Source organism: Pan troglodytes, chromosome 14, assembly GCF_028858775.2.
Source record: "Pan troglodytes isolate AG18354 chromosome 14, NHGRI_mPanTro3-v2.0_pri, whole genome shotgun sequence".
NCBI lineage: Eukaryota > Metazoa > Chordata > Mammalia > Primates > Hominidae > Pan > Pan troglodytes.
In genome coordinates, this window is record NC_072412.2 from 54,914,448 (window position 1) to 54,942,078 (window position 27,631).

The following is a 27,631-nucleotide window of genomic DNA, read 5'->3' on the forward strand; positions in this document are numbered from 1 at the left end:
GAGGGGAAAAGGGGCTTGGGGTCAAGCTATAATCACGTTTCTCATCTTTAAAACTGTTAAGTAAACTAGTGGATCAAAGAAATGGGAACGCCTTCTTTCCAAAGTTTTTTCAGCATTTTAATGTTGCCTTTAGACAGCTAAATGCAAGGTGGATGTCTGGACACTTCCTTAGAGTAACAGAACACGTTGATTTGAACTGAACAATTCAAGCCTGTAGGCAGTTTTGTAAAAGGAATATAGCATAGTGATTACCTATATCTCACGGAGTTTTAAAAAAGTTTTTCTTAAAAACAGCTTTATTAAAATTCAGACCATATAGTTGACTCATTTAAAGTATACTTTTTAATGTTTTACAGTATATTCACATAGTTGTGCAATCATCACCAGAATCGATTTTAGAACATTTTTATCATCCCAAAAAGAAACCCTATACCCATTAGCAGTCGCCCGCCCCCTCCACACCCCAACATGCTCCCAGCTCTAGGCAACACTAATCTACTTTCTGCCCCTGGAGCTTTGCCGTATTCTAGACATTCATATAAATGGAATCATAAAATACGTGGTTTCTATGACTAGCTTCTTTCACGTAGCACAATGTTTTTAAGGTTAATCCATGTTGTAGCATGTTACGAATGCCACATCCTTTTTGTGGCCAAAATTGGATTGGGTTTTGAAGGTATTCAATGAGTATGTCCTTGTAAAGTGTTTAGCAGAGTTTCTGGCTCGCAGCAACTGCTCATTACAGTTGCTACTTCCTTCAGCGTGAAATCACTGCAGTGTCACATACAGCAGTAATCGCTTTCCCAAATATTTACTGTTATGCAGATGCAAGTTATTAAGATTCATATTTAAACCCAATAGCTCATTTTAACTATTTTGGGTAAAATATTTTATCTTCCATCCAAAGAATGAGTATACTAGTATTTCCTCTAGTAATACTGTAAAAAGAGGAATTCATACTTCTAATATACTTTATCACAGTCAATTGTAGAAAGAAGAGACTCTTGTAACTGGGAGGGACCTCAGGAACTTAGCTAATTCATCCTTCCACTTCAGACACAACCCACTGGTAATTCTCGGCAAACAAGAATTGATTCCTATTAGATCCCCTGAAAAGGTGATTCTATAACCATCCTCAATGACCTATTCCAGTGTCTACAACTCCCGTTCTCAGAAAATTGGTTTTATTTATAGTCACTCTCCGCAGCCTATTGAGATAGCTGCTGTTGGCTTGCATTATGATATTCTATGAAACATGTGCTCTGCCCTCAAGTACCACTGTTAAATTTCTCTGTCAGTCTTCTTTTTTGGTGCATAAGTGTTTTTAAATCTTTCCACATAGGTCTTGTTTTCCAAATAGCTCAATCATCTCTGTGGCTTCTCTCTGCTGAGCCTCTCTGTATTCTCTATACCCTCCTCCAGGTAAGCACCTCAGAGGAACTGTGCAGTCTCCTTTCCTAGGATCCTTAAGGAGAAGTCATTTACCTGATGACATGGCCAACCTCAAGATTCCCAGAGCTGTCAATATAAACTTCATCCCGGTGAAATCTGACTCGAGCTGAAGAGAACACTGGCTTTGTGCATCAGGGGCCTTCACTCTGCTATCACTTGCTCACCCTGGACTTTTCTGCTCTTTGTGCCATCACTTTCTCAATGATTTTATTTCCTTCCCAGGTCTGTGATACTGTACTTTTCATCACTGAGCTTTTAGCCACTTATTCCTGGTTTCATCTACAATGGACAAATACTACAGCCATTCAGAATCCTTATTCTTCCCGGAGGCCTTCAGCTCCATCGGAAGATCTGGCGAATGTGATGAGCACACACGCTGCTGACCTCATTCTCCAAGCCTCAGATGGAAACGTGGACCGGGACTTCCCAGGGGAAGCCGCCTGCACAAAACATAGATTCCAGACCTACACATTCTCGCTTTCTGAATGGAACATGCCAGGAAGGAAGGATCTAAATATATTCACAAGTCAGAACAGTTCTATTTAACATGACGATGCTTGTCAAACATTTTGTCAGAAAGATTTTTTTAAAAGGCACTATATTACTACCCAGGACTCTGTTCTTGTCCCAATATTTGAAAACTGAAATGAGTCCCTCCAGGTTAGCATTACCAGATTTAGTAAACAGAAAGAGAGGATGCCCCATTAAATTCTGTTTCAGATGAACAATCAGTAATTTTTTTAATGTTAGTATCTTCTGTGCAGTGCTATACTTTGGCCATCTCAAATTCAAATTGAATGGGGCATCTTGTATTTTATCTGGCAATCCTTATCTGGTACAGAGGCTCTCAGTTTCCTTCCTTTAAGAACATACATATTGGCTGGGTGCGGTGGCTCATGTCTGTAATCCCAGCACTTTGGGAGGCCGAGGGAGGCAGATCACTTGAGGTGAGGAGTTTGAGACCAGGTTGGCCAACTTGGTGAAACCCCATCTCTACTAAAAATACAAAAAAAAATTAGCCAGGTGTGGTGGTGGGTGCCTGTAATCCCAGCTACTTGGGAGGCTGAGGCAGGAGAATCACTTGAACCTGGGAGGCAAAGGTTGCAGTGAGCCGAGATCACACCACTGCACTCCAGCCTGGGTGACAGAGCAAGACTCTGTCTCAAATAAAAAATAAATAAATAAAAATAAAAATAATTCTAAAAAAAGAACATACGTATTAATTTACTTACTCAGACATTAATTAAATATTTAAATAGCCACTATGTGCCAAAAACCCTTCTAGCTGTTAGGAGATAGAGCAGAGAAAGAACAAATCAGAGGAAAATTCCTGCTCGCAAAGAGCTTCTACGAAATACAAAGGTCTGGCAAAGAGGCACTTTGCCATTTCGAATTTACCAGCCTCAGTTCCCCACATATAAGTGGGGCTATGTAGAAGAAAGAACATGGGATTTGGAAGCAGAAGATGGCCTTGTCTGTGAGAGCTCAGGCTTGTCACTTAATCTCTCAGACAGTTTCCTCGCCAATGAAACGGACACCACATCTGCCTGACTTCACAGATGGGGTGAGGATCACATGGAATTTTGTCAGGGAAAGTGCTCTGTATGCTACAAAATGTTAAAATGTTACTAACATTATTGTTAATGCAATTGCTTTGGTATTTTGGAAATCAAATCTTTGGGATCTACAGATTTCATATAATTGTGGAAGTTACATAGGAAACTAGACATGTATCCCAGAATTACATGGAAAAGCAACTTAAATTTTTTTATGCTAGGTAATATTCACAAACATTAAGTATAGGCTGCATTTTCTTTATATACTACTACAAAAATATTTTGTAAAGTAGGTAACAACATTATAAACATTCAGTAGCAGGATTATCAAACAGAGCCGTAAGTAACATATTTATATACTTGTTTGATGATGTTGCTAAAGTTTGCCAGAAATACCCATTGCAAACCTTTCTATAAAGAAACATAGAGTTGATTGTTTTATGAATTTTTAAAGAAAGTCTTTTTAAAAATAGAAAGGAGAAGTGAGGCCTTAATTATGACTTTCCACATTTTCTCCTTGGCTTCTTTGTTAAATATGCAAAAGGGTAAAATAAGATCAAATGAGGACACGATAAAGCTGAATGTTCGACACCATTTAAAAGCAGTTGGTGCGACATTAAGTCAGAAGTTGGTACACTTTTCAATATGCTGTTACAATTTTAGGGGAAATTATCATTATTAAACTAGTTCATAGCCAATTCCTAAATTCACTTGGTCTCAATTGCTTTCTCCATGAGTACAGTTAGATCTGGTACACCATGACCATAGTAGTTTGGTGTGCTAGAAAGTGGGTCCTTAGGCCGGGAGTGGTGGCTCACGCCTGTAATCCCAGCACTTTGGGAGGCTGAGACGGGCGGATCACCTGAGGTCGGGAGTTTGAGACCAGCCGGGCCAACATGGCAAAACCTCGTCTGTACTAAAAATACAAAAATTAGCTGGGTGTGGTGGCACATGCCTATAATACCAGCTACTCGGGAGGCTGAGACAGGAGAATCACTTGAACCTGGGAGGTGGAGGGTGCGGTGAGCCGAGATCATGCCATTGCACTCCAGCCTGGGCAACAAGAGTGAAATTCCATCTCAAAAAAAATAAATAAATAAATAATATAAAAAAGTGGGTCCTTAAGGAAGTGAGTAATTCACGGTTAGTCCTTCACTAAATTCATCTGTAATTTTGCTTATTTTCAGTAAGACCACACGGAAACTATTCTCATTCTTGTTCTACATACTTTTTTGGCTGAACTGTCAAGCCGACTTTTATATTCTGGAATAAGCTGGGGACAGAACTTCTTGTTTTGAAGGGAATAGCTATTATAGCCAAATGCTAGGATCTGAGTGACAGACTAGTGCCATATTTGGCACTGGCCATGCCTGAGTTCCAGCAGCTCTGAGCGAGCAAACGACACAGACCATTTTCTTACACCTTACATGGTTTGGTGGGAAGGGGCAACACGGCCCTTTGCTATCAAGGTTAACAGGGAAAGGAAAGGGAGAAGATCATCTCATAATGCATCCCTCAATCTATACTGGACACATCTCTGGGAGAGTCAGGACCAGAGACAAAAGTCTCCTGACCTAGTATCTTAGAATTACACTTCAGCACTTTCATTTTGCAAGTGAAAAAAATGCATCCAGGTGGATTTGCCCAAAGTGGCTGCTGGCAACTGAGACAGAACAAAGACCTTGCTCTCTTGACCTCCATCGGGGCTTTCCCACCACACTATCCTGCTCACCAATAGTAGGAAGCACGTGCTGAGCCTATTAGCAAGCTAATGAGAATCAGCCATGAACAATCCAGCAAAGACATTTTCAGGACTGGGTTCCACATTCTTTGCACCCTACGGAAGGTGCTCTGGGGAAAAAAACCTATTAATTAAATGATGTGAAAACAATCCTAGGACTTAGCTGTTACTTTTTTCTAAATAAAAAAATATTTTTGGCAAGTAAACAATGTAGTTCATACTTCAGTGGAAGGAACATAGCCGGGGTACGGGGCAGGCCAAGTTACACACATACAAGTAAACAAGTGGTCAACTATTTTTAAATGTACCTACCCTGTCCAATGATTAGGTGACCCAAATTCTGATCTTCTCAGAGGATGGAAATAGGTTATTTTTATTTTGCAACCCACTGTTTCCTTCTATATATAATACTGCATTTTTGAACAAAATTATATGAAGTTTATTCTCATTTAAAGTTCTGTGGGAGCTGAATGATATGATACACAGCCTTCTACAATTCCTTCGGTCCAAGGGTCTTGAGAGGGCCTACCATTTTATAATGTGTAGGCATTTTCCAGGCCTACAGCACTCTATTTTTGTTTCATTCTTTTTTTTGAAACTTTTTATGAAATAATTCTAACACATGGAAGAGTACAAGAGTAACATATCAGACTTCATATTCCCACCATTGGCTCTATCAAAATCTAATATCTTTTGCCATACTTGCCTTCAGATTTTTTTTAAAATAAAATATTACAGATATAGTTGAAGGCTATTGGACACTCCTGTATGATATCGCTTATTCTCTTCCCTACTTCTTCTCCTGAGATGACCACTATCCTGAATTTGACATTTGGCATTCCCATGCATTTTGCAATTTTGTTTGTTTTTTTGAGACAGAGTCTCGCTCAGTCACCCAGGCTGGAGTGCAGTGGCACAATATCGGCTTACTGCAACCTCTGCTTCCCAGGTTCAAGTGACAATCCTGCCCTAGCCCACTGAGTATCTGGGACTACAGGCATGCACCACCACACCTGGCTAATTTTTGTGTTTTTAGTAGGGACTGGGTTTTGCCATGTTGGCCAGGCTGGTCTCAAACCCCTGGCCTCAAGTGATCCACCCACCTCCGCCTCCCAAAGTTCTGGGATTATGGGCATGAGCCACCATGCCCGGCTTCCATGCATGTTTTTGGACTCTAACTGCATATATATGAATCCACACTTAGTGTTCTTTTGCATGTTTTCAAACTTTAAATAAATGACATATTTAAATATTTGGTCATTCCACTCAACAAAATGTTTCTAAGATTAGGCAAAGTGATCCACATAGCTCTATTTATTTTAACCCATTATTATGTGCTATTGTATTTGTGTAGCACAATTTATTTTCCCAGTCTCCCATTGGTGCCCATGTATGGCTTTTCCCATTTTAAACAATGCTGCAATAAACATCTTTGCACAGTAAGTACTTATTTAAGGTGGATAACTTCTTAGAAATTGTAACTTTAAGCAAAACAACAGACAAGGCAAACAATTTTTCCATCAAATTTACAACAAAACATGGTTATTTGAGGACTTGCTGTAATGTACATGGTTTTGTTTAAAGTCTGCTTCCAAGCACCTATCAACGACTTTAAGAGAGGATTTACTGTACATAACCCCTTATGCACACATCTAAGAGTATCTCTAAGAAACTGCTTAGAAATGGATTTCAGAGTTGAAGGGTATCCACAGCTTCAAGAGTTTATTTTGCTAAACTGTTCTCCAAAGTGATTATACCAATTTACACAGTGTATGACAGTTCCCACTGCTGTCCAATCCTACAAAAATCTGATATGGTTGGACATTTTCGCCAATATGAAGAACATAAAGTGGTATCTCATTGATATTTTAATGGCCATTTCCACAATTACAAGTAAGAAGAACACCTATTTATTGGCCAATCAGGTTTCCTCATCTGTAAACTACCAACTTGTATCTTTTGCCTATTTTTCTGTTATTTGTCTTTTTCTTAAAGACTTGTCAGTTATATATGTCACATTCTATCCTGTCTTTTCAGTTTATGATTTCTTTTTTGAACAGAAGTTTAAAATTTTAGTGTGGTCACATTTTTAAATATTTTCTATTATGGCTGGGTATGGTGGTTCATACCTATAATCCCAGCACTAGGGAGGCCAAGGCAGGAGGATCACTTGAGCCCAGGAGTTTGGGACCAGCCTAGGTAAAACAGCGAGACCTCATCACTACAAATAATAAAAATAGAATTAGTTGGGCATGGTAAGGGCAGGCCTATAGTCCCAGCTACTCAGGAGGCTGAGGCAGGAGAACTGCTTGAGGCCGAGAGGTCAGGGCTGTAGTAAGCCATGATCACACTACTGCACTCCAGCCTGGGCAACATAGTGAGACCCTGTCTCAAGAAAAATTTCTATTATGTTTTGTGACTTTTTATTTCTTTTTAAAGGAATTCCTCCTACCCCAATATTATATAGACAGCCTCTTATTTTCTCTTCTAAAAGTTAAAAAAAATTGCTTTTCTAGTGCAGATCTTTATCTAGAACTTATTTCTGTGTATACTGCAGGGTAAGATTCTCTACACAGACAACCCATTATCCAAGAAACATTTATTGAATATTTAACCCTTTCTTCACTGGTTTATAATCCCTCCATGATCAAATATCAAGTTTTGGATTTATATAGGTTTATTTCTGGGCCCTCTACTCTGTTCTGCTGTTCTATTTATCAGCTTCTAAGGCAATACAATGCTGTTTTCATTTACTCTAAATCCATAACAAGTCTTAATATCTGGTAGAGAAGATTACTTCCTTCTTCAAAATCGCCATAGATAATCCTAGGCTATTGCTCTACCACACAAATTTTAGAATCAGCTTGCCAAGTTCCAGGGAAAGTCCAGTTGGGATTTTGAATGGAACTGAATAAAATTTATAAATTAGTTGAGGATTTTAACTGCTCTAATGGGCTTCTGGACAATAAATATCTGGGCTGGAGCTTCCAGAGAGCCGAACACATGGAGACTCCTGAAGGGTGGCTGCTCAGGGAAGGCATGGAAGCTCCATGCCCCTTTCCCCATACCTTGTCCTACATATCTCTTCAATTAAAAAAAAAAAATATATATATATATATATATATATAATGATGTAATAAATATCTGGTGGCTGAAAGATCAACTAAAAATGTCTTACTTTTCAAAGCAACAATTACCTTATAAACTGCCATGCCTCCCATTTATGGACTTACAAATTCTATCACTAAACATTCTTTATAAAAACTGAGATCAGGTGCCATGGTTCACACCTATAATCCTGTAACTAGGCAGCTTAACTTCAAAATGCATTTAAAACATTTTTCCCCTTTCTCTTGGGTTTAAAAATGTAACCTTGAAGCAAACTGCAGAAGTGTTTTCCCTTAGTCTTAAAATAGACTCCACGACCCACCCCTTTCTCACTGTCTATACTCCCTTCACATTTATCTAACTGCATGCTAGTATCTAATTATCTGTCTACTTAGAAGTTCCAGGGGCTAAACGTGAATCTTGAGTCAGACAGACCAAGCTTGGAGACCCAGCTGCAAAATTCCAGAGATAACCTCAAGGTGGCTAGTCAACAACCCAGCCATCGTTGAGACGATGCCAGCCTGCTTTCCACCTGGACTGGGACCCAAGACAGCTACCAGAACAAGCAATACAGACACTGTACTCAGCATAATTTTTACATGCCTTCCATATCACGTTTTCTCTTTTTAAAACCTTGCCTTGCCCCTAAAATTCAAAGTAGTTGCGTTGGATGGGAATCTGGCCACTTTCCTATTATTACTTTTGGCTAATAAAGTAACTTTCTTTTTACCAGACCTGCCTCTTGTTAACCTGGACTCTGCGTGTGGTGAGCAATCCGACTTGTGTTCATTTACAATCCCAGCACTTAGAGGCTGAGGCAGGAAGATCACTTGAGCCTAAGATTTTGAGACCAGCCTGGGCAACACAGCAAGACCCTGTTTCTTCAAAAAATAAAAAACTTAGGTGGGCGAGGTGGCACATGTCTATAGTCCCAGCTACTTAGGAGGCTGAGGTGGGAGAATCGCTTGAGCCTAGGAATTTGAGGCTGCAGTAAGCCATGATCACACCACTGCACTCTAGCCTGGGCAACAGAGCGAGACCCTGTCTCTGAATTTAAAAAATAAATAAAATTCATTTTTTATTTAGAAAAATATTTATTTTTTATTTATTAGAAATTTATTATTTATTTTTTATTTATTAGAAAAAAGAACCAAAAAAATCTGGAACTCTCTGAATGCTTATTTCCACTCTAGGTATCTGTCATAAGATAAGAATCTTAAATATTAAAAAAATTAGCTGGATGCATAAAATGCACATTGTAGCATTACTTAGAGTAGGAAAAAATGAAAGTAACCTAAATATCAATGACATAGGACTATTAAACTAGAAGAAATATACCCAATGATACACTATGATGGTGAGAAATATACTGGCTCTAAAAACTATTTATAGCAATAATGAAAATGGTTACTTATGGTATAGCATTAAGTAATAAAATTAGGATATCAGTTGTTGGTACATTGTGAATACAGCTGTAGAAAAAACTCTGGAATGTGTGCACTGAAAAATAAAATGTACTAAACTATTTACAATAGTTAGGCCGGGAATACAGAATTACAAATAGAATTCTCCCACCTACCCTACCTGTTAAAAAAATCTATTGTATGGCCAGGCGCAGTGGCTCATGCCTGTAATCCCAGCTCTTTGGGAGGCCGAGGAGGGTGGATCACGAGGTCAGGAGATCAAGACCACCCTGGCTAACACGGTGAAAATCGCTTTTACTAAAAATAAAAAAAAATTAGCCAGGAGTGGTGGCACACACCTGCAGTCCCAGCTACTCAGGAGGTTGAGGGAGGAGAATCGCTTTAACCTGGGAGGCAGAGGTTGCAGTGAGCCGAGATCGTACCACTGCACTCCAGCCTGGGTGACAGAGTGAGACTCCATCTCAAAACAAAAAACAAAAAAAAACACTATTGTCTAAAGGGATTACTTTTCTATCATAACAAAATACATTGTAAAAAAATAATAATATTAATAATGTGAGTAGTACCCGGCTGTGTCTTCAGGGTGTCATTTAAAGTTCGAAGAGATAGTGCTTGTAGGAAGCAAAGCATTCAAGGCCGACACTCAGGGTTTGGGATCTAGCTCAATCACTGATTGTTTTAGAAGTTTTGGGAAAGAGTATCATGCATTTTCTCCATGAAAAAATAAAAATATTTAGATGTATGGATTAGTCAGCAAACCTTTATGAATGGGCATTCATTAAGATAACTCTGAAATTTCATCTAAATCATGCAAAACACAAAGACTGCCTATTTCATTTTCTTTCAAGTATGAAGGAAAGTAAAGAGCAGGGAGTTTGCCATTTGGAACTGGAAAAAAAATTGCCTACAACATTGTTTCCAGAGCTTGTACTTTTTACCTTAAAAACATGAAAGGCTTCAAACTGGATGTTGGGACTTTTATCCCGAAGGAGGTTCATCATGAGTTTCAGGTTCTCCGGCTTGCTGATATACTTTGTCATGATGGCAAAGTTGTGACGGTCCAGGATCAGCTCCCCTAGCAGCTAGAGGAAAACACAAAACCAAAGCTGTAATCTCAGAGCCACCTGATTCAAAATATAGCTCACGTCTTCTCACTGAAAAACAAAATATAAATGTGAGTAAGAATGGTGTCCTGAAAAAAATTAGAGTGTCCTTAAGTGCATCTCAAAGCACAGGCATAAAAGCAATGGTTATTGAGCAATTTTTTCACACTGCTTTGCTGATGTCAGTGCTTAGTACCTTTTTTTAGTTGGTCTTTGCTGCAGCTCACCTAGAGCTAGGCAGAAATAAATTTATGGTTTTTAATACTTACTTTAATTATCTTGCTTCACACTAATGTATTGCTTCATAGGCATTCAGGTAGAAGGAATAACAAAATTGGTACCATAATGATACCTTCTTTACCTGCATAAATGTATGCTAGGAGTTCACTATTAAGACAGTTTGTTAAATGACTCTTACATTTCCCCTGACTTTTATTATAAAACCTGATATAAAGTCAGAAAAAAAATTGACCCCAAATCTGTATCAAATTTAGTAAGTGCAGCAAGTTTTTATTAAAAAGCAAAGCAAAACATTTTTTGGTGACAAATTGATAGTTCCCCAAATACAGCATTACCCTAAAACAAAATAAAAATACCCAAAGTAAGAATAGTTGAAGAACCTCTAGCAACATGGCTGAATGTATTGTTGCTCTATCTTAGAAACTTTTTGTTCTCACCATAATTCTGGAGAACAGAATTATAGCCCCCTGGCTGCTGTAGCAATTCCTAAAGCTTCAGCAGCCAGGGGGCTGAAACATACTGTAATATAACTTTATAGAGAAGATATGTTTAGTTTTCAATTGTCCTATTTACTGGACTTTTTCTGAAGGCCTCAGGGGAGTAACACATCGTTACATGGTTACAGAAATCCTGGATGGGAAGAAAAGCGCACATCAAACTGAGGGCCAACTGTCTATCAAAGGAGTCCCAGATGTGTGCAAGCATCTGGCTGCCAGTAAACCACCACCTTGCCTGTGATGTATCTTTTGTGTATTTAACATGAAAGAAGTATACAACCTGAGGTTATTTTAATGCATGAAAATGACGTTTGTTAAACCTGAAAAAAGGATGACCCCTGTTGGATGTTGGCTGGTCACTAGTTATTCTCATACACATGGAATAGCAACCACGTAGTCAAACTGTTAATCTGCAACCTCCTTCATCTTTCTGCAGCTTCTAACGTTAACCTAACACCTTCTGGAAACTTTCTTTGCTCCTGGTTTCCTACCTCGTGCAGCTTGTTCCTTTGCTACCTCTTCAATGGCTCCCTTGCCTTTTGCACTACTTATCCAGCAATTTTCCAAGCTGTATACTTGGATCTGCTATCTTTTATCTCCCAACAGTCTCATCTATACCCATGGGTTCAACTGTAACATCTAGGAAGATGTCTCCCAAATCTACATTTCTAGTCTCTGCTTCTTTCCTAAACTCTAGACCCACATTTCTTTCTTTTTTTTTTTTTTTTTTTTTTTTTGAGACAGAATGTCACTCTGTCGCCCAGGCTGGAGTGCAGTGGCGCGATCTCGGCTCACTGCAAGCTCCACCTCCCGGGTTCATGCCATTCTCCTGCCTCAGCCTCCCGAGTAGCTGAGACTACAGCCACCTGCCACCATGCCCGGCTAATTTTTTAGTATTTTTAGTAGAGACGGGGTTTCACCATGTTAGCCAGGATGGTCTCGATCTCCTGACCTGGTGATCCATCCGCCTTGGCCTCTCAAAGTGCTGGGATTACAGGTGTGAGCCACCACGCCCGGCCTCTAGACCCACATTTCTAACTGCCCACTGGGCAGTCGCACTTGAACACTGCTGGACTGTCACACTTAGCGTCTCTAAAACCAACTCCCTTTCTTCTCTTTGTTAATGGCACCAGGAGCTGCCCTCCTCCGGTTGGGAAGAGAGCTGAAGTCTTCCTTAGCTCCTTTCTTTCCCTTGCTCCTCACATCAAATCTCCATCTAAGACCTACCAATTTTCTGTTTTTAAGTGTTTCTTGAACACCTTTCATTCAATGTTCACAGCCAGTAATCTCATTCAAACCCTCACTACCTTTCAGCTGACCTACTGCCACAGCATGCAAAATGGTCTCTCCTTTAGTCTTCACCTAATCCAATCCATTCTGCACATTTTGTCAAAGAAATCTTCCAAAAATCAGTATTTGTTACCAATTCCACTTAGATTAGAAAGTGAATGAATAAACAAGCAAATTCCTAGATTCCCATAGATTTAGAAAAAAGTAACTCATTAAGATGCCGTTCCCAGCCTCTGTGATGTGGAATCATTTCTCCTGCTTCCTTTCCTCGGCTCCCTTCCTCCATCTTCCCCACTCTCCTGTCTCTGTGGCTTTACTTCCCCAGCTCCAAAATCTTGAGAAACACTTTCACCTCTTCTCTGCCTGTTCAAACCTGGCCCATCCTCTCAGAACCAGCTCAGACATCGTCTTCGGGAAAGCCTTTCCTCTTCTCTACAGCTGACTTTGCTTTGCCTTGTAGTGCAGAGTTATTTGTGACCCTGTTTAAAGAATAAGCTCCATAAGGTCGTGTTTCAAATCCCCTTACAACCTAACTGTGTGATGTGCATGGGTATTGTTGGGGAAATAAAAGCCCTACCCACATATCCAGAGCACAATACAGTAACTCATCTCTGAAAAAGAGATTGCAAACAGACAAAACTATCCCTTATTACAGTCAAGAAGCTACAATCCATTACATACATATATCCTCAAGATGAAGGGTAACCTGTCCACTGGGGGAGGACCTGACTACCATTTCTGTGCACTCTTTCATGGTTCACCCTAATGCACCTAGCAATTAAGGTGACCATTTGTTTTAGCTATTTATCTGAATAATAAAACTTCTCTTATCTCTCTGACAAGCAAATAGTTGGAAAAGGGCACCTAGGTTAAACTCTCCTTGTGACAGAGGGATAGTATTATCTTCCTAGATGCTTATATTTCAAAGGTATGGCTTCCAGACCCTCCAAAAAGAAAAAACAAAAACTAAAAAACTTCTGGGTTGTAAGCCTGTCAAGAGCCTTACTTATCTTCTAAAGATATATACAAAAATAATCAAATACTGAATAGACACATATATATCATATACACTCATGTTAAAAGGCTTCAGCAAAAGGAAAATTTCATTTTTGAAAATTTACACACACACACACTCAATAAACATTTGTTGAAGTTATATTTATGAGTTAAGTTCAGATTAGGTCACTTCAATTTTTGTTACCTGGGGATACCTACATATAAATTCTATCCAATCTATTCTCTGCTAATAGAATCTCACAATTTTTCTGAAACAATTAATTGTGTTAATTCAACACTAAATCTTTTAGCCATTAAATGTTAATCTATTTTAATATTAACAATGACAAAATGCTGCATTCCAGAATATTACAAAGCACTATAAAGCAATACTATACCAAGTAAATGGGAAACACACATATTTTACTTCTTTAAATTTCTTATTTTGTATGCCTCATAGTACATAGTTAAGCCATGCAGCAAGTGGAAATAAGTTTTTTAGAAACCTAAGTGTTTTAATGAAATTGACCAGAGCCCAAAAAATTCCCCAGTTTCCACCAAGCTTCTTTTGAATTATAATCTTTCTTGCTGGTAATTAAATGCCAGGCATCTGCAGAAGATAAGGAAAAAATTCCTAAGCTCTGTCACATGATGGAAAGGAATTTCTCTGTTAATTATTTTTTATTGACACCAGGAATTAAGCAGTGCAGGAAAATTTAGAATATGATTAATAAAAGGCAGCAGGTAGCAACTACTTTGGAATCAGAAAATAGCCTAGTACTTAAGACAGTTTATTACTTACAAAGTTGCTATATAATAATCTAACCTCTCTTGTTTCCTGCAATTATGAAACATCTATGTAAAAAGTATTACAGAATCCATTTATATAGAAACACAGTTGTGTCAAAATAGAATATACTGCTACCACAGATCTAATTACCAAAAGGAAAAACCAAAATTGCATCAGTGGAGCTTCCAGAATGTTTTTCTAGCAAAAAAAAAAAAAAAAAAAAAAAAAAAAAGAGTAAACAATATTTAATGAGCTCTATGTTTATATATGAGCTTATTTCACAGTCGTCTACCTTTTTGTTTGCTTGAACAGAGTGATGCAAAACCATTTTGGCAACATCTCTTCCTATAATCTAACATTAAAAAAAACCAACTCTCCAGTAACCATTTTAATACTTTCTGCATTCTTAGGTAATTTATCTGCATTTTGTCAGGCATTTTTTTCCAGTGTCCCATCAATTCTTGGTTTTACCATGCTATAAATCAGATATCCATGAGATGCCTAACTGTAAAGATTTTAGGAAGGAATAGCAGCCAAATGGTATGTCTGGGTGAATTAATGAAACACAGGAAAGATGCCTCGTAAGTAGGCTAAGGCATCTGCAAATAAGTAGGAAATACAAACAGCTTTCTTCCTCCAAATTTGGTTCAATCACCTTAGTTCACATAAATCTCTCGATTTTGATCCAGTATCTGATAGACTCCCATTGAAAAAAAGGAAGGATTTGGAGAATTTATGAGCAACTTCCTATATGCTGGACCTTCAGAGCACTGTCACCTCTGTTTACTACTCCAATTGCCATCTTCCTTCCAGGGCCACTACTCGTTGTACCATGGACAAGCTTACCTCATTTGGCTATCCTTGTGGAGCCCTACAAATAACGAGTTCTGTTCTTTACGTATGCAGCTGTATGAAGAGAATACATCCTTATCTTCATCTGCTCTTAGCAAGCTTTCTGGACATGGGAGAACATAGCGCTGAAGTCACTCTCTGCCCAAAGGTCAGTTCCACACACAGTTTGGTCTCATCACTACTGGGCTTTTTTTCTAGATGGGTCTCCTGGTATGAGTTTCTACACAAAGGGGAAACTCAATAAAAAGTGCTGGATGGCTGGCTGAAAAATGGCCTCCCCATTAACACCCAGTGAGGGTACAAATATAAAGGAAACCAGGTCATGGCTGATGCAGGATAGTGGGCAAAGTAAATTGACAAAAAATGTGATACAAAACAGATTGACTTTATTGTCTTAGTTTAAAATTATACTCCAAATTTAGAAGCAAATGCATTGTTCCATGAATGCCATCATCTTGACATGTAAAAATAACACAAGTGTGTGACGCTATATCCCAAACCTAGAAAAAATAGGAAAAAATGACAATACAAGTGTGATGTTTAGCAAGCTGGACCATCATATGAGTTGCTGCACTAAAAACAGTCAGTTTTATCATCTGCTGAAAACATTCTTTTGTGGGATTCTGAGTGGGATCTGAAGGACAGAGATACAACTCCAGCCCACATCTCCCTCCCCTCAGGGGCTCTGCCACCTCCCCCTGGCCACATGGCTGCTTCCAGGCACCATTCCACTGTGGGAGAGAGGGCCACTCATAGATGGATGTGGTCTTACTCTGTTGGGTTCCCTGTCATTTCCACAGCCAGTTAATAGGTGCATAACCTCAAGTAGCAGATGTAACTTGGTTTCACACAACACACACATACACACAAAAACACCCTTATCAGAGCCATCTTAATTTTCCATAAATTTAGCCCTCTGTTTAAGATCAACTCATCAAGGACTTCACTGATCGTCTAGCTGCTCTGACACACACACACACACACACACACACACACGCACACGCCTATCTCCCAAGTCGCTGCTTTCTGTCTCCTTTCCCTACTCTTCTTTTTAGTACTTAAAACCATCTGAAAACTATGTATTTATTTGTTTATTTGTCTATTGTCTGTTTTCCAACAACAGAATGTGAGGCCCAGAGCTGTTCTTGGCTGTCATCATATGTCTGGAGAATGAGCACATAAATATTTGTTAACTAAATGGAATGTCTTATTACCTCCCTCACACCTCCTTCTCCAATAATTCATCAAACTATGCTATTTACGGGTAATTGAGAATTGGCTTTATTTTCATTTCCAGCTAGCTGCATCGTCTTTTAATCTCTTGCCAGATTCTGTTTCAGTGTAATCCTGGCAGTATTTTAGAAAAGCAAAATTTCGGTATATACCCAAAGGACTATAAATCATGCTGCTATAAAGACACATGCACACGTATGTTTATTGCGGCATTATTCACAATAGCAAAGACTTGGAACCAACCCAAATGTCCAACAATGATAGACTGGATTAAGAAAATGTGGCACATATACACCATGGAATACTATGCAGCCATAAAAAATGATGGGTTCATGTCCTTTGTAGGGACATGGATGAAATTGGAAATCATCATTCTCAGTAAACTATCGCAAGAACAAAAAACCAAACACCGCATATTCTCACTCATAGGTGGGAATTGAACAATGAGATCACATGGACACAGGAAGGGGAACATCACACTCTGGGGACTGTTGTGGGGTGGGGGGAGGGGGGAGGGATAGCATTGGGAGATATACCTAATGCTAGATGACGAGTTAGTGGGTGCAGCGCACCAGCGTGGCACATGTATACATATGTAACTAACCTGCACAATGTGCACATGTACCCTAAAACTTAAAGTATAATAATAAAAGAAAAAAAAACTGTAAAAAAAAAAAAAAAAAGAAAAGCAAAATTTCGTATATGCGATCATGTAGTCTTCTGACATATCTGTTTGTTAGAGGTGATTTTTAAAAAACATTTCTCTTCTAATTCTTAGGGAATGACCATGTTTCATATTTCAGAATCTCTTCCATAAATATCATGGGAACATGTCATGTTAAGTGGTGGAAGTATTTTAAGCAACCTGCAGGAAAACACTGACTGTCGTGAATGCTCAGGGAATGGGACCTGGTGATGAAATATAGCATAAAAAATTCTTTAGGAAAATATGTTACAAATCTAGGAGATAAATGCTTCCCATAAAACAGAAGCCCCATAACATTTCAACTATATAAACATAATTTGATAGTAAAAAGCTATTTTTTACTCAAAAATACAGATATTAAGAATTTATCAATTGCTGTGCTTAAAACTTAGAGGGAAGGTTTAATTTTTGCATTTTACTTGTCTTTATTTATTTATTTTTTTTGAGATGGAGTTCCGCTCTTGTTGCCCAGGCTGGAGTACAATGGCACGATCTTGGCTCACTGCAACCTCCACCTCCCAGGTTCAAGCAATTCTCCTGCCTCAGCCTCCCGAGTAGCTGAGATTACAGGTGCCCACCACCACGCCCAGCTAATTTTTGTATTTTTAGTAGAGATGGGGTTTTGCCATGTTGGCCAGGCTGGTCTCGAACTCCTGACCTCAGGTGATCCGCCCATTTCGGCCTCCCAAAGTGCTGGGATTACAGGCGTAAGCCAAGATGCCTGGCCTCAGCAGAAATATTCTAAATTTTACTTATCATGTACTTATATTGTTACTTCCAAAAGCAAGACAGGACACTTACATTATTTTGCTATAAAATACAGTCATGACATAAAATATAGTAAATACTTCTCAAGTTATTTTAAAAAAGGATATTTTAATTTTTCTGTGTTTACTCATATACTAATAGACCCGTCATTTGCTAATGAGATATAAACTCACGGGGACACTGACTTAAAGAAATTTGATATTACCTTTAAAGACTGTCTCTTAGTAACATAATTCTCAGACTGAAGCAATTTCTCATAGTCTTCAAAAATCTAATGAAAAGAAAATACACATTAGAGTGTAAAAGCAGCAGTGGATTCTCTGTATTAGGCTGGCTTGCTTTCTTCTTCAGGAGCAAATTCCCAGATTCTGGCCATTTTACCGTCCTTCTTTACATGTGAAGACACTGGGGGACAGGGAGGTCAAGAATTACAAGAGACATCCTTCCCTATTTTATTTTAGTTCTGCAAATTAGATAAAAACTGAGTAATTTTGAGTCCTTCCAATAAATCATTTTGAATAAAACTTCTAGTAAAAGTTGCAAGAGAACTCATTTTATGCCATTTTAAAGAAATCTTTATGTAAGTAGCCTTGCTGGTGGCTATGGGTCCACAATTTGGGAAAATATTAAATACACTTAAGGCTTCACTTGGCAAGCCATAAAGAGTCAGACTGTTCAACTCACTGCATAAACAGATAAAGAACGAGGCAACCTTTGTTGCATGACGGCCCAACTAGTCTCTCTGGAGCACTTCACTCTCGCCGGAAGCTGGGGACACTGGTGCACGAAGTCTTCTTTCCTAACATGGTCACCAACCATGGCCTAGCCCTTCAGTTTAACACAGAGTGCTGGCATCTGGGGAGGCTCAGCATTCACTTCCATCAGGTGTGGGCACACAGCTCATAGAGCACTGAAGTGGGAGGAATGAGCGCAGCCAGGACGGAGGACAAGAGATCAGGAACTGAAGAGGGTGACAAACTCCTAGCCCTCGGAGAGTCAAGTGCGAGGGGAGAGTGTGTGCCGCTGTGTAATGAGGGCAAGCTGTGCATGCTGACAATCACTGATAGAGAATAAAGTGAAAAGTAAAAATACAAAGGTGTAGCTCACATTAAAATCACAGTAATTATACTCTTTAATATGAATGACTTATTTATTCTATCCTGAAACACAAGGAGAATTTTGTGGATCATTAAATGCATCAGACAAGCCTTGTGATAAATTTGAATAGTAAATATAAAATGCAAATACATGTATGTGGTATGACCTACTCCCGAGTCCACCAGCTTTATTACTTTAGAGTCATGCATCATGTGCTCCAGTTTCATGGCATACTGCTAAAGAAATATCAGCTAAAAGAGTCTGAAAGGTTTGAAGGGGCATGAGTTCTCAGAGCTCGCATTCAGGCCAATGCAGGAGCTTCAGCAGCTGTGAAATTACTAAATTACACAAGAAGTGATATATGGATGTAAAAACAAAATTAGGTAAATAAGGAGTCAAAGAGAATGAATTTATTAGTCTCTCAAATTGTCATGTATTATACCTGAACACAAAGCATTACTGCACAACACATTTACCTCATTCATTCTATAGGAAAAAATAGTAATTAGTTGATATTGTAGATTTATCCACGTTATCTTAGCCTTTTAAAAATTTTATTTCTTATAAATGTGACATCTAATGAATCTTTCCTTAACATTCCATCTAGCATATATAGTTACTGAACAACCAAACTATATATTAACAGTTCATTTCCTAAATTCAAAAATAGACAATTTTCTTTTTCTTTTTTTTTTGAGACCAAGTCTCGCTCTGATGCCCAGGCTGGAGTGCTGTGATGTGATCTCAGCTCACTGCAACCTCCGCCTCACGGGTTCAAGCAATTCTCTGCCTCAGCCTCCCGAGTAGATGGGATTACAGGCACCCGCCACCACATCTGGCTAATTTTTGTATTTTTATTAGAGACAAGGTTTCACCATTTTGGCCAGGTTGGTCTTGAACTCCTGACCTCGTGATCCACCCGCCTCTTTCAGTCTTTACATTTTGGGATGCCTCTAGCAATAAAAATTATTCTCCTTGCAGTAGAATGAGGTTATCAGAGGCTGGGGAAGGTAGGAGGGAGGGAGGATGAAGAGAGGCTGGTTAACAGGTATAAAAATACAGTTAGAAGAAATAAGTTCTAGTATTCAACAGCACAGTAGGGTGACTATAGTTAATAATTTACTGTATATTTCAAAATAGCTAGAAGAGAAGATTTGGAAAGTTCCCAACACAAAGAAACGATAAATATTTGAGATGATGGGCATCCTGATTACCCTGATGTGATCATTACAAATTGTATGCATATATCAACATATCTGATGTACCCCATAAACACGTATAATTATTTTGTATCAATTTAAAAAATCATTCTCCCCTCACATTTTACACTTAAAACAAATACTCTAGTTGATTCTATGGCTATTTCCTTTATAACATGAGGACATAAAAATCACTTTTGATTTTATAATTATATTGCTAATTCCTAATCTTAAATTAAAGGACAACTGGCAAAAATAAAATTTATTTTATTTATAATTAAAAGAGAAGTAGTTAAATATTTGTGATTTGAATGTGTGAAGATATACTATTGATAGGCAGAGTAGGCCACACCTTCCCAGTATTCAGGAGTATGTTGCAACCTTTGTCTAGGATATAAGTGATTCAGAGACTCCTTGAGGACTATTATTAATATTTGTTTGCTACCACTGGTCCATATGCCTATTATGTGCCCAACTATACTGCATACTGTTGGGAAGGCATAAAGTCATAGTAATCATCAAAAATGTACTTCTTTTTGTAAGCACATGTAATTTAATTCAATACTAAAGATTTCAATCAATAAAGATACTTTACCTTAATTTACTTATTACTACCATAAATATCATATACACATGAAATTGTTTTTTGCTTTTAATAGATGAAGACAAAAAAAATCCACTCATCATACCATATATATAAACATTTAGAACTTCTTGGTTTGGGCATCAATAATACAAATAGTTAAGTGCTGCTTTAAGACAGCAGATTACATTCCTGCTGTTAGGTGTCAGGCACTAGACTGGGTGATGGAGATAGAGTAGTAACATTAACTAACACATGTAAAAATGCCAAAAATCCCAGTAAAAAAAAACTGTGGCTGTTGCTAGGATGAGGATCAGAGACTCCCCTTCCCTAAGTCCTAGTTTAGATGCATGCTGTCCAACATAGAGCCATACGTGGCTACTGAGCACTTGAAATATGGCTAGTCCAAACTGAGATGTGCTGTAAGTGTAAAATACACGTCAGATCTCAAACACTCAGCATGAAAAAAGGATGTAAAATAGCTCGATCATTTTTCACTTCATCTTAGCCAAAAGACCGAGAAGCGATGATCATTTTCCATATTGATTGCACATTAAAATAACATTTTTCATATGTTGGGTTAAATAGATGTATATTATTAAAATTAATTGCACCTGTTTCTTTTTACCTCTTTGTGTGGCTAACTAGAAAATTTTAAGTTACACAGTGGCTCTCATTTCTGGCTTGCATTATATTTCTACTGGACAGCACTGAGGTAGAGCATCTGAACCAACACTAAAACAAAACATACAAAGTTTTCCTTCTAGGTTTGTGCTATATTTTACTGTATAATGCTGCTTCTATTGCTTACACATTTAGTAAAAGCATAGTTGCTTTTGGATGGATCTGTCACCACCAAATGTATGACACTGCATTAGGTATTAGGAAAACAAGTAACAACGATTAAAAACTAATACTGAGTGCTTACTCTGGTACTGTGCTGAAAACTTTAAATCCCGTCAAATTCCCTCAACAACCCTATGATGCAGGTATTATTACTATGTTCATTTTGCAGTGGGTGTAGTAACTTGCCCAGGGCCACTAAGGTGGCAGGTCTTGAAGCCAAGCAAGCACGAAGACTCTAAAGTCCATACTGTGCTCTTAACCCTGTGTCCTGCAGATAAGATTCCTGCCTCTTAGGGGGTGCAAGGGCCAGCCAGAAAGATACAGACACACCATAATAATACAAGGTGAAAAATAAGAGGGAGCCAGAGAGAGAGAGAAGAAAGAGAGAAGGGGAGAGGAGGGAGAGGAGGGAGAGGAGGGAGAAGAGAGAGGAGAGGGGAGAGAGACAGAGACAGAGAGAGAGAGAGAGAGAGAGAGAAAGGATGCATGTTTTGGGAGGGGTAGGATTAGGGAAAGCTTTCTAAAGAGTCATATTTCAACCAAATCTCAAAAGGATGAGTTGGATTCACTGTCAGGGAAGGGAGTTGCAAGATAAAAAATATTTCTGGTATTTTTACTACTAAGTAAGACTAATTATCAACCAAGTAAAATGATGTACTTTAGTGAGGGTGGGGTTCTCTTCCTTTTGGAGTTACCTACTGCCTCCTTTGATTTGCAACATCAAAGCAAGCAGGTGCTAGTCATTTATTGATCTTCAGAGCACAACACGAAGAGATGTGAAAAAGGTGAAAGCCCTGACCTCCTGCCATCTCAATTTTCCATAAAGTTTCCTGATGACCTGGTTTCCAGGTGGACAAATCAGGAGTATGGTTGAATGCGATTGATTTCTCTTGTGGCTAATTCACAGGGGCAATTGCTCATAGATCTAAGAGGGAGGGAGAGAGTGGGAAAGTCTTTAAAAATGATTTCTACTTACAGTGTCGTAATTTTGTTCTAAGAAGTCTGCTACCAACACTTTATGTCTGGTTAGTAAATCCTAGAAAAAGAAAAACCAAGTGAAACAAAACTGTTATAGCTATTATTACAAATGTCTCTTTTCTAAGGTTTAAGAACATATAAAAGTTGCAGAAGAACATTTTCATTTGCGCCACAAAATTATTTCCATTCCTAGCTTAGCCTAAGATGTGAAATACAAGTTTGTTTCATGTTAGAAAAGAAAAACTCTGGTGTTAAACCTAGTGTTTCAAATTCATATTGTTAGATTTATGATAGAAATAATTTAACTGGTGAAACAAATGGAACTTGAGATGAGTTAATTTTTTTTTTGAGATGGAGTCTCACTATGTCACCCAGGCTGGAGTGCAGTGGCATGATCTCAGCTCACTGCAAGCTCTGCCTCCCGGGTTCAAGCGATTCTTCTGCCTCAGCCTCCCGAGTAGCTGGGACTACAGGCGCCCGCCACCACACCCGGCTTTTTGTTTTTGTATTTTCAGCAGAGACGGGGTTTCACCGTGTTAGCCAGGATGGTCTCGATCTCCTGACTTTGTGATCCACCCACCTCGGCCTCCCAAAGTGCCTTAACCACTTTTAAAATGGGCACTTCGGATACTGGAAGCATAGGACTGACATTTAGCAGTGTCAAACCAGTATTGTTCCTGCTCTTGGGTTAATGGGATGTGAGGTGTTGTGCAAGTTACTAAGTAGCACAATCTATCCTTTCAAAATTGAAGATGAGTAGACCTATCTTATGGCAGATATAAACTTGCAGAAAACTGAACAAAGCATGAAGAAACATTTGACTCTCTTCAACTCATACCTAAATTATATCCTTAACTCACTTTAATGTTGTAGGAAAACAAGCCTCACTTAATCCCTTTTATATGCTTAGAGGCTAAATGCCCTGTCTAGGTGCTATGAAAAATTTAATTAAAAACATAACAAGAATTTTAAAGTTTTCCAAAATAAGTTCTTTTAATACATATTTAATTAAAATTTCCTAAAAGCATATAGAAGGTACACAAAATAACTTCACAAAGGCAGATAACAACCATAATAAAACCCACTTATTTCTACTTTAATTTTTTAAAAAGTAAAATATTTAAAGCATTGTGTACTATAATTTTCAAATTCAAAAATAATAAGAGTGGCTCTTAATTCCCTATTGCTATCACACAACTTGATCAACCACTGGGCCTATCAGTGGAAACATGGTGTATTTCCCCCCCAGTGGAGCAGAGCATTCATTACCATTCTGGAACTGAGGTTCTAAAATGGAAAACCATTTACAGGGGTTCCATTCCCGCCCCGTCAAAGGTCTTGATTCAAACTAGTTCCTGCATCAGGGGACTCTTGAAAGAGTAAGGTAGTTCCACAGGATCCTTTGAGGTCCCTACTCTTTTTTTTTAAAGGATAATATTGGTGTCATGCTTTCAAGCATCCCTCCCCTAACATCATAGAAACCCCATGAGCAGTAATAGAAATTTTCTGAGCTGAACCAGGGCAGAGGGAGCCCCCTCTATGGGCTGCAGCAGACACTGTGGATTGCTGCACCCGTGGGAGTTCTCTACCTGCTTCAACTATCGTCAGCCTTGAAAGTGAGGACTGGGTTCCCCACACTGCAGGCCCAGCGCACACAGCCCCAGTGGCAACAAAAAGAGCAGGTTGCAGATCAGTGCTGCCTTGAAAGGTCGTGTCATACATTAGTGTTACCCCAAAGAAAAAGGGATCAGGAGGGAGTTAGGTTAAAACCAACACTTTCAAATTCCAAGGGCAAGAAAACCTTGAAACAGCTTAAAAATCCAGTATCAGGAAACCATAATAGGGTGGGGTAGAATTCCTCCAGCATATATATATATGCTATATATATGCTATATATATGCTATATATATGCTATATATATATGCTATATATATATGCTATATATATATGCTATATATATATGCTATATATATATGCTATATATATGCTATATATATATGCTATATATATGCTATATATATATGCTATATATATGCTAGATATATATGCTATATATATATGCTAGATATATATGCTATATATATGCTAGATATATATATGCTAGATAAATATATATATGCTATATATGTGTATATATATGCTATATATATGCTATATATGTATATATATGCTATATATATGCTATATATCTATATATGCTATATATATATCTATATATGCTATATATATGCTATATATATGCTAGATATATATGCTAGATATATATGCTAGATATATATATGCTAGAGATATATATATATATATCATATCATGGATACAGCCAATAAACAATGCGCACATTCCCTCTCTCACGCCCACATTTCCACTCCAGTGTGTAATAGGATTGATACATGGATATACCCTCAAATTTATGTACATAATAAATGTATGTACAAACCACATATACATACACACAGGCTTATGTACACATAATACATAGACAAATATAATTGCTGCATTATAGATCACATAACTGAGTGAAAAAAAAAAAAAAAAACCACACACAAAAAAAAACAGCTAGGACCCTACCCAAGAAGGAAAAGACAGAAAACTGTGAAGGAAAATAAAGTTCAAACTCCAAAGAATTTAGAATTTAAAAACCTTAATTCAAATAGTGTACTCTTTCATCCTACCTCCTAACAATTCTGTTTTGAGAGGCCTAAGTTTTGCATAGTATATTATGCGGAAAAATCTGATATCGATATTTTTAATGAATACTGCTTGAGAGAAACTTGGGGTAAAGTGAGAGAGACACTTAATTGCAGGGACACAAAAGGCTGAGGAGCCAGCGACAGCTGCCGTTTAGAGGGCTGACTGTGCTGGGGAGTGTACCGAGCACTTTGCAAATACGGTTTCTGATCTTCACAAGTCCGTGAAAAAGGGATGATTTTCTTCATTTCAGATGTGGAAAATAAAACTCAAAGGTTAACTAAATTGCTCAAGGACATCCAGCTTATCAGGTGGCAGAGAAAGACAGAATTCAAACCACTTCTATTATGGGAATTTTTAGAGGGAGGGATGAAAGAGATTATGGTTGTACAGAATCCTTTTTGGGAAAAGACTTTTGGTAGACAAATCTATGCCAAAATAAAAAACTAACAATGTTACAATATTAATAACTAAACTGAGCAACAGTCCCTTTAAGAGCTCAAAACCAAAAAGATTAGGAGGTTATAAAAAACCCAAAACCAATGCCAAAATCAAGTCAATCATCCAACAAAACAAAACCCTTTGAAACCAGCTACTTTAAAAAAAAAAGTGATTTATGGTCATTGTTACATTATATTAACCATAAGCATTTGGTAAAATAAAGAAAATTGGTGTTTCTAAAACTGACAGCATACTAGAAAACTTTTTATGATTATTTAGATTTTAAAGGATTGACTTAAATTCAATGGAAAATTGGCTTAAATACAAATCAAAACATCATTTATTTTTGTCATTCAATATTGTTGCTGAAAATTAAATTGGGCTGAATATATGACAGCAAGAAATTACTATCAAGTATATTTTATTCTATCAAATGTTTAAAAACCTTTGGGGAAATTTTCAGAAATACATATTAAGTATTTGCTTTCCTCCTCTATTGGCGTTTGTTCTATGTTTGTAATTATGTGAAGGCTTACTTGTGTTTTTTTAAAAAATGAATTTACTTGTTTCCATGACAGCGAAGAGCCATCTGATAGGAAAGGGGAAAAAAATGGGACTGTAGTGTCTATTATTAGCAAACACCTCCTTAGTAGTTTAGACACAGACATTTTGGTAGAAAGAAATGGAATCATCCTTTGTATTTAATGTCATTCTTCATGTTGGATGCAACCAAGGCCTATCTCACCACTAGCTCTAGATCCACCTTTTGGGGGGATCATCTCTAGCCGCTGTACAATTTTTGTCTTCCGGGGTGAGAAACAGCCACTCCTGGGATTTCCAACACTCGGAGCCCGGAGCCCTGCTGCCCTCACCGCCCCTCCCTTCACCCAGCAGTCACTTCCAGGAGTCTGTTCCCAAGCCCTTCCTCCTTCTTTTCCTTCCTTCCTTCCCTCACTCGGCTGTTCTCCCGAGATTTCAGTTTCCTTACTCCAAGCTTCCCACTCTTCATACTCCGCCTCTCGTTAACTCCCCTTCTTCCCTTCTCTTTCTTTCCCTTGCCCTTTTCTGTCTACCCAGACCTCCCCGGTGGGCTCCTCCTCTCTTCCCTGTTTTCTTCAGGGAGACCATAGGACGCTGGCAGGCTGAATGGAGGCCTGTGGACACCCGAGCAGGCTGCAAACTCCTTCCCTTCAAACCCGGACGCTAGAGGCCTTGTGTTTGTTGCAGTTTTGCCTGAGGCTTTGGGGAAATGATGGCATTGCGGTTCCTTTCCTCTGATGTCTCGGGCAATTCAGTGCTTGTCCGAAACCCGCACACCCTCCTGCTTACGACAACAAAAGTGCCACAGTGGCCGGGTGCAGTGACTCACACCTGTAATCCTGGCACTTTGCAGGGGCCAAGGCAGGTGGATGGCTTGAGGTCAGGAGTTCGAGACCAGCCTGGCCAACATGGCAAAACCCCCTCTCTACTAAAAATGCAAAAATTAGCTGGGTATGGTGGTATGCGCCCGTGGTCCCAGCTACCTGGGAGGCTGAGGTGGGAGGATCACCTGAGCCTGGGAGGTTGAGGCTGCAATGAGCTGAGATTGCACCACTGCACTCCAGCCTAGGTGAGGGAGTGAGACCTTGTCTCAAAAAGTGCTGCAGTTAACTGGGCTTACCCTGCTCCTAGGCAGCTGTTAACAACCAGCTGCTGTTGCTTAAGCCTGCCCTGGAATCCACCCCCAGCCCACCCCAAGTGGCTTCCAAATATTCCCATCATTCTCAAACAGTATTCTCCCTCCAGAGTTCTTGTCAATTAAATTTTCCTTTGCATCCTGTATTTCCAGAGATGGCCTGGTTGCCTTTATAGATCGTGTCCCAGGCAGCTGCCAGGACTTGCCTCCCGCTTAACCACCCACCACTCTTTGGTCTTCTCCATCACAACAAATCTTTCTGACGGCCCAGCCTGCAGGCTCTGCCTCCAGGGAGACCACGCCCCGTCCCTCACCCTCCGCCAGGCATTCTTCTCCCTAAGTCCCAGCTTCCTTCTGCCTCACTGAC

At 38.8% G+C, this 27,631-nt stretch overlaps 1 protein-coding gene across 28 annotated transcripts in view; it reads right to left on the minus strand.

Moving 5' to 3' along the window:
* CAB39L (calcium binding protein 39 like) overlaps positions 1-27,631 on the minus strand; it is a 137,828-nt gene that overhangs the window by 12,775 nt on the left and 97,422 nt on the right. For 25 of the 28 annotated variants that reach the window (XR_008538683.2, XR_008538681.2, XR_010150709.1 and 22 more), the window contains 3 exons: positions 22,459-22,518; positions 17,962-18,027; positions 10,220-10,363 (listed from right to left, as the gene is read on the minus strand). Coding sequence is in view for 20 of the 28 variants with exons in the window: in XM_001154198.5 (XP_001154198.1) it covers positions 10,220-10,363; positions 17,962-18,027; positions 22,459-22,518 (270 nt within the window). In the remaining 8 variants the exon portion in view is untranslated. The remainder of the gene's footprint in view (positions 1-10,219; positions 10,364-17,961; positions 18,028-22,458; positions 22,519-27,631) is intronic. The other 3 variants (XM_054664961.2, XM_063792551.1, XM_063792552.1) reach the window with 1 other exon arrangement.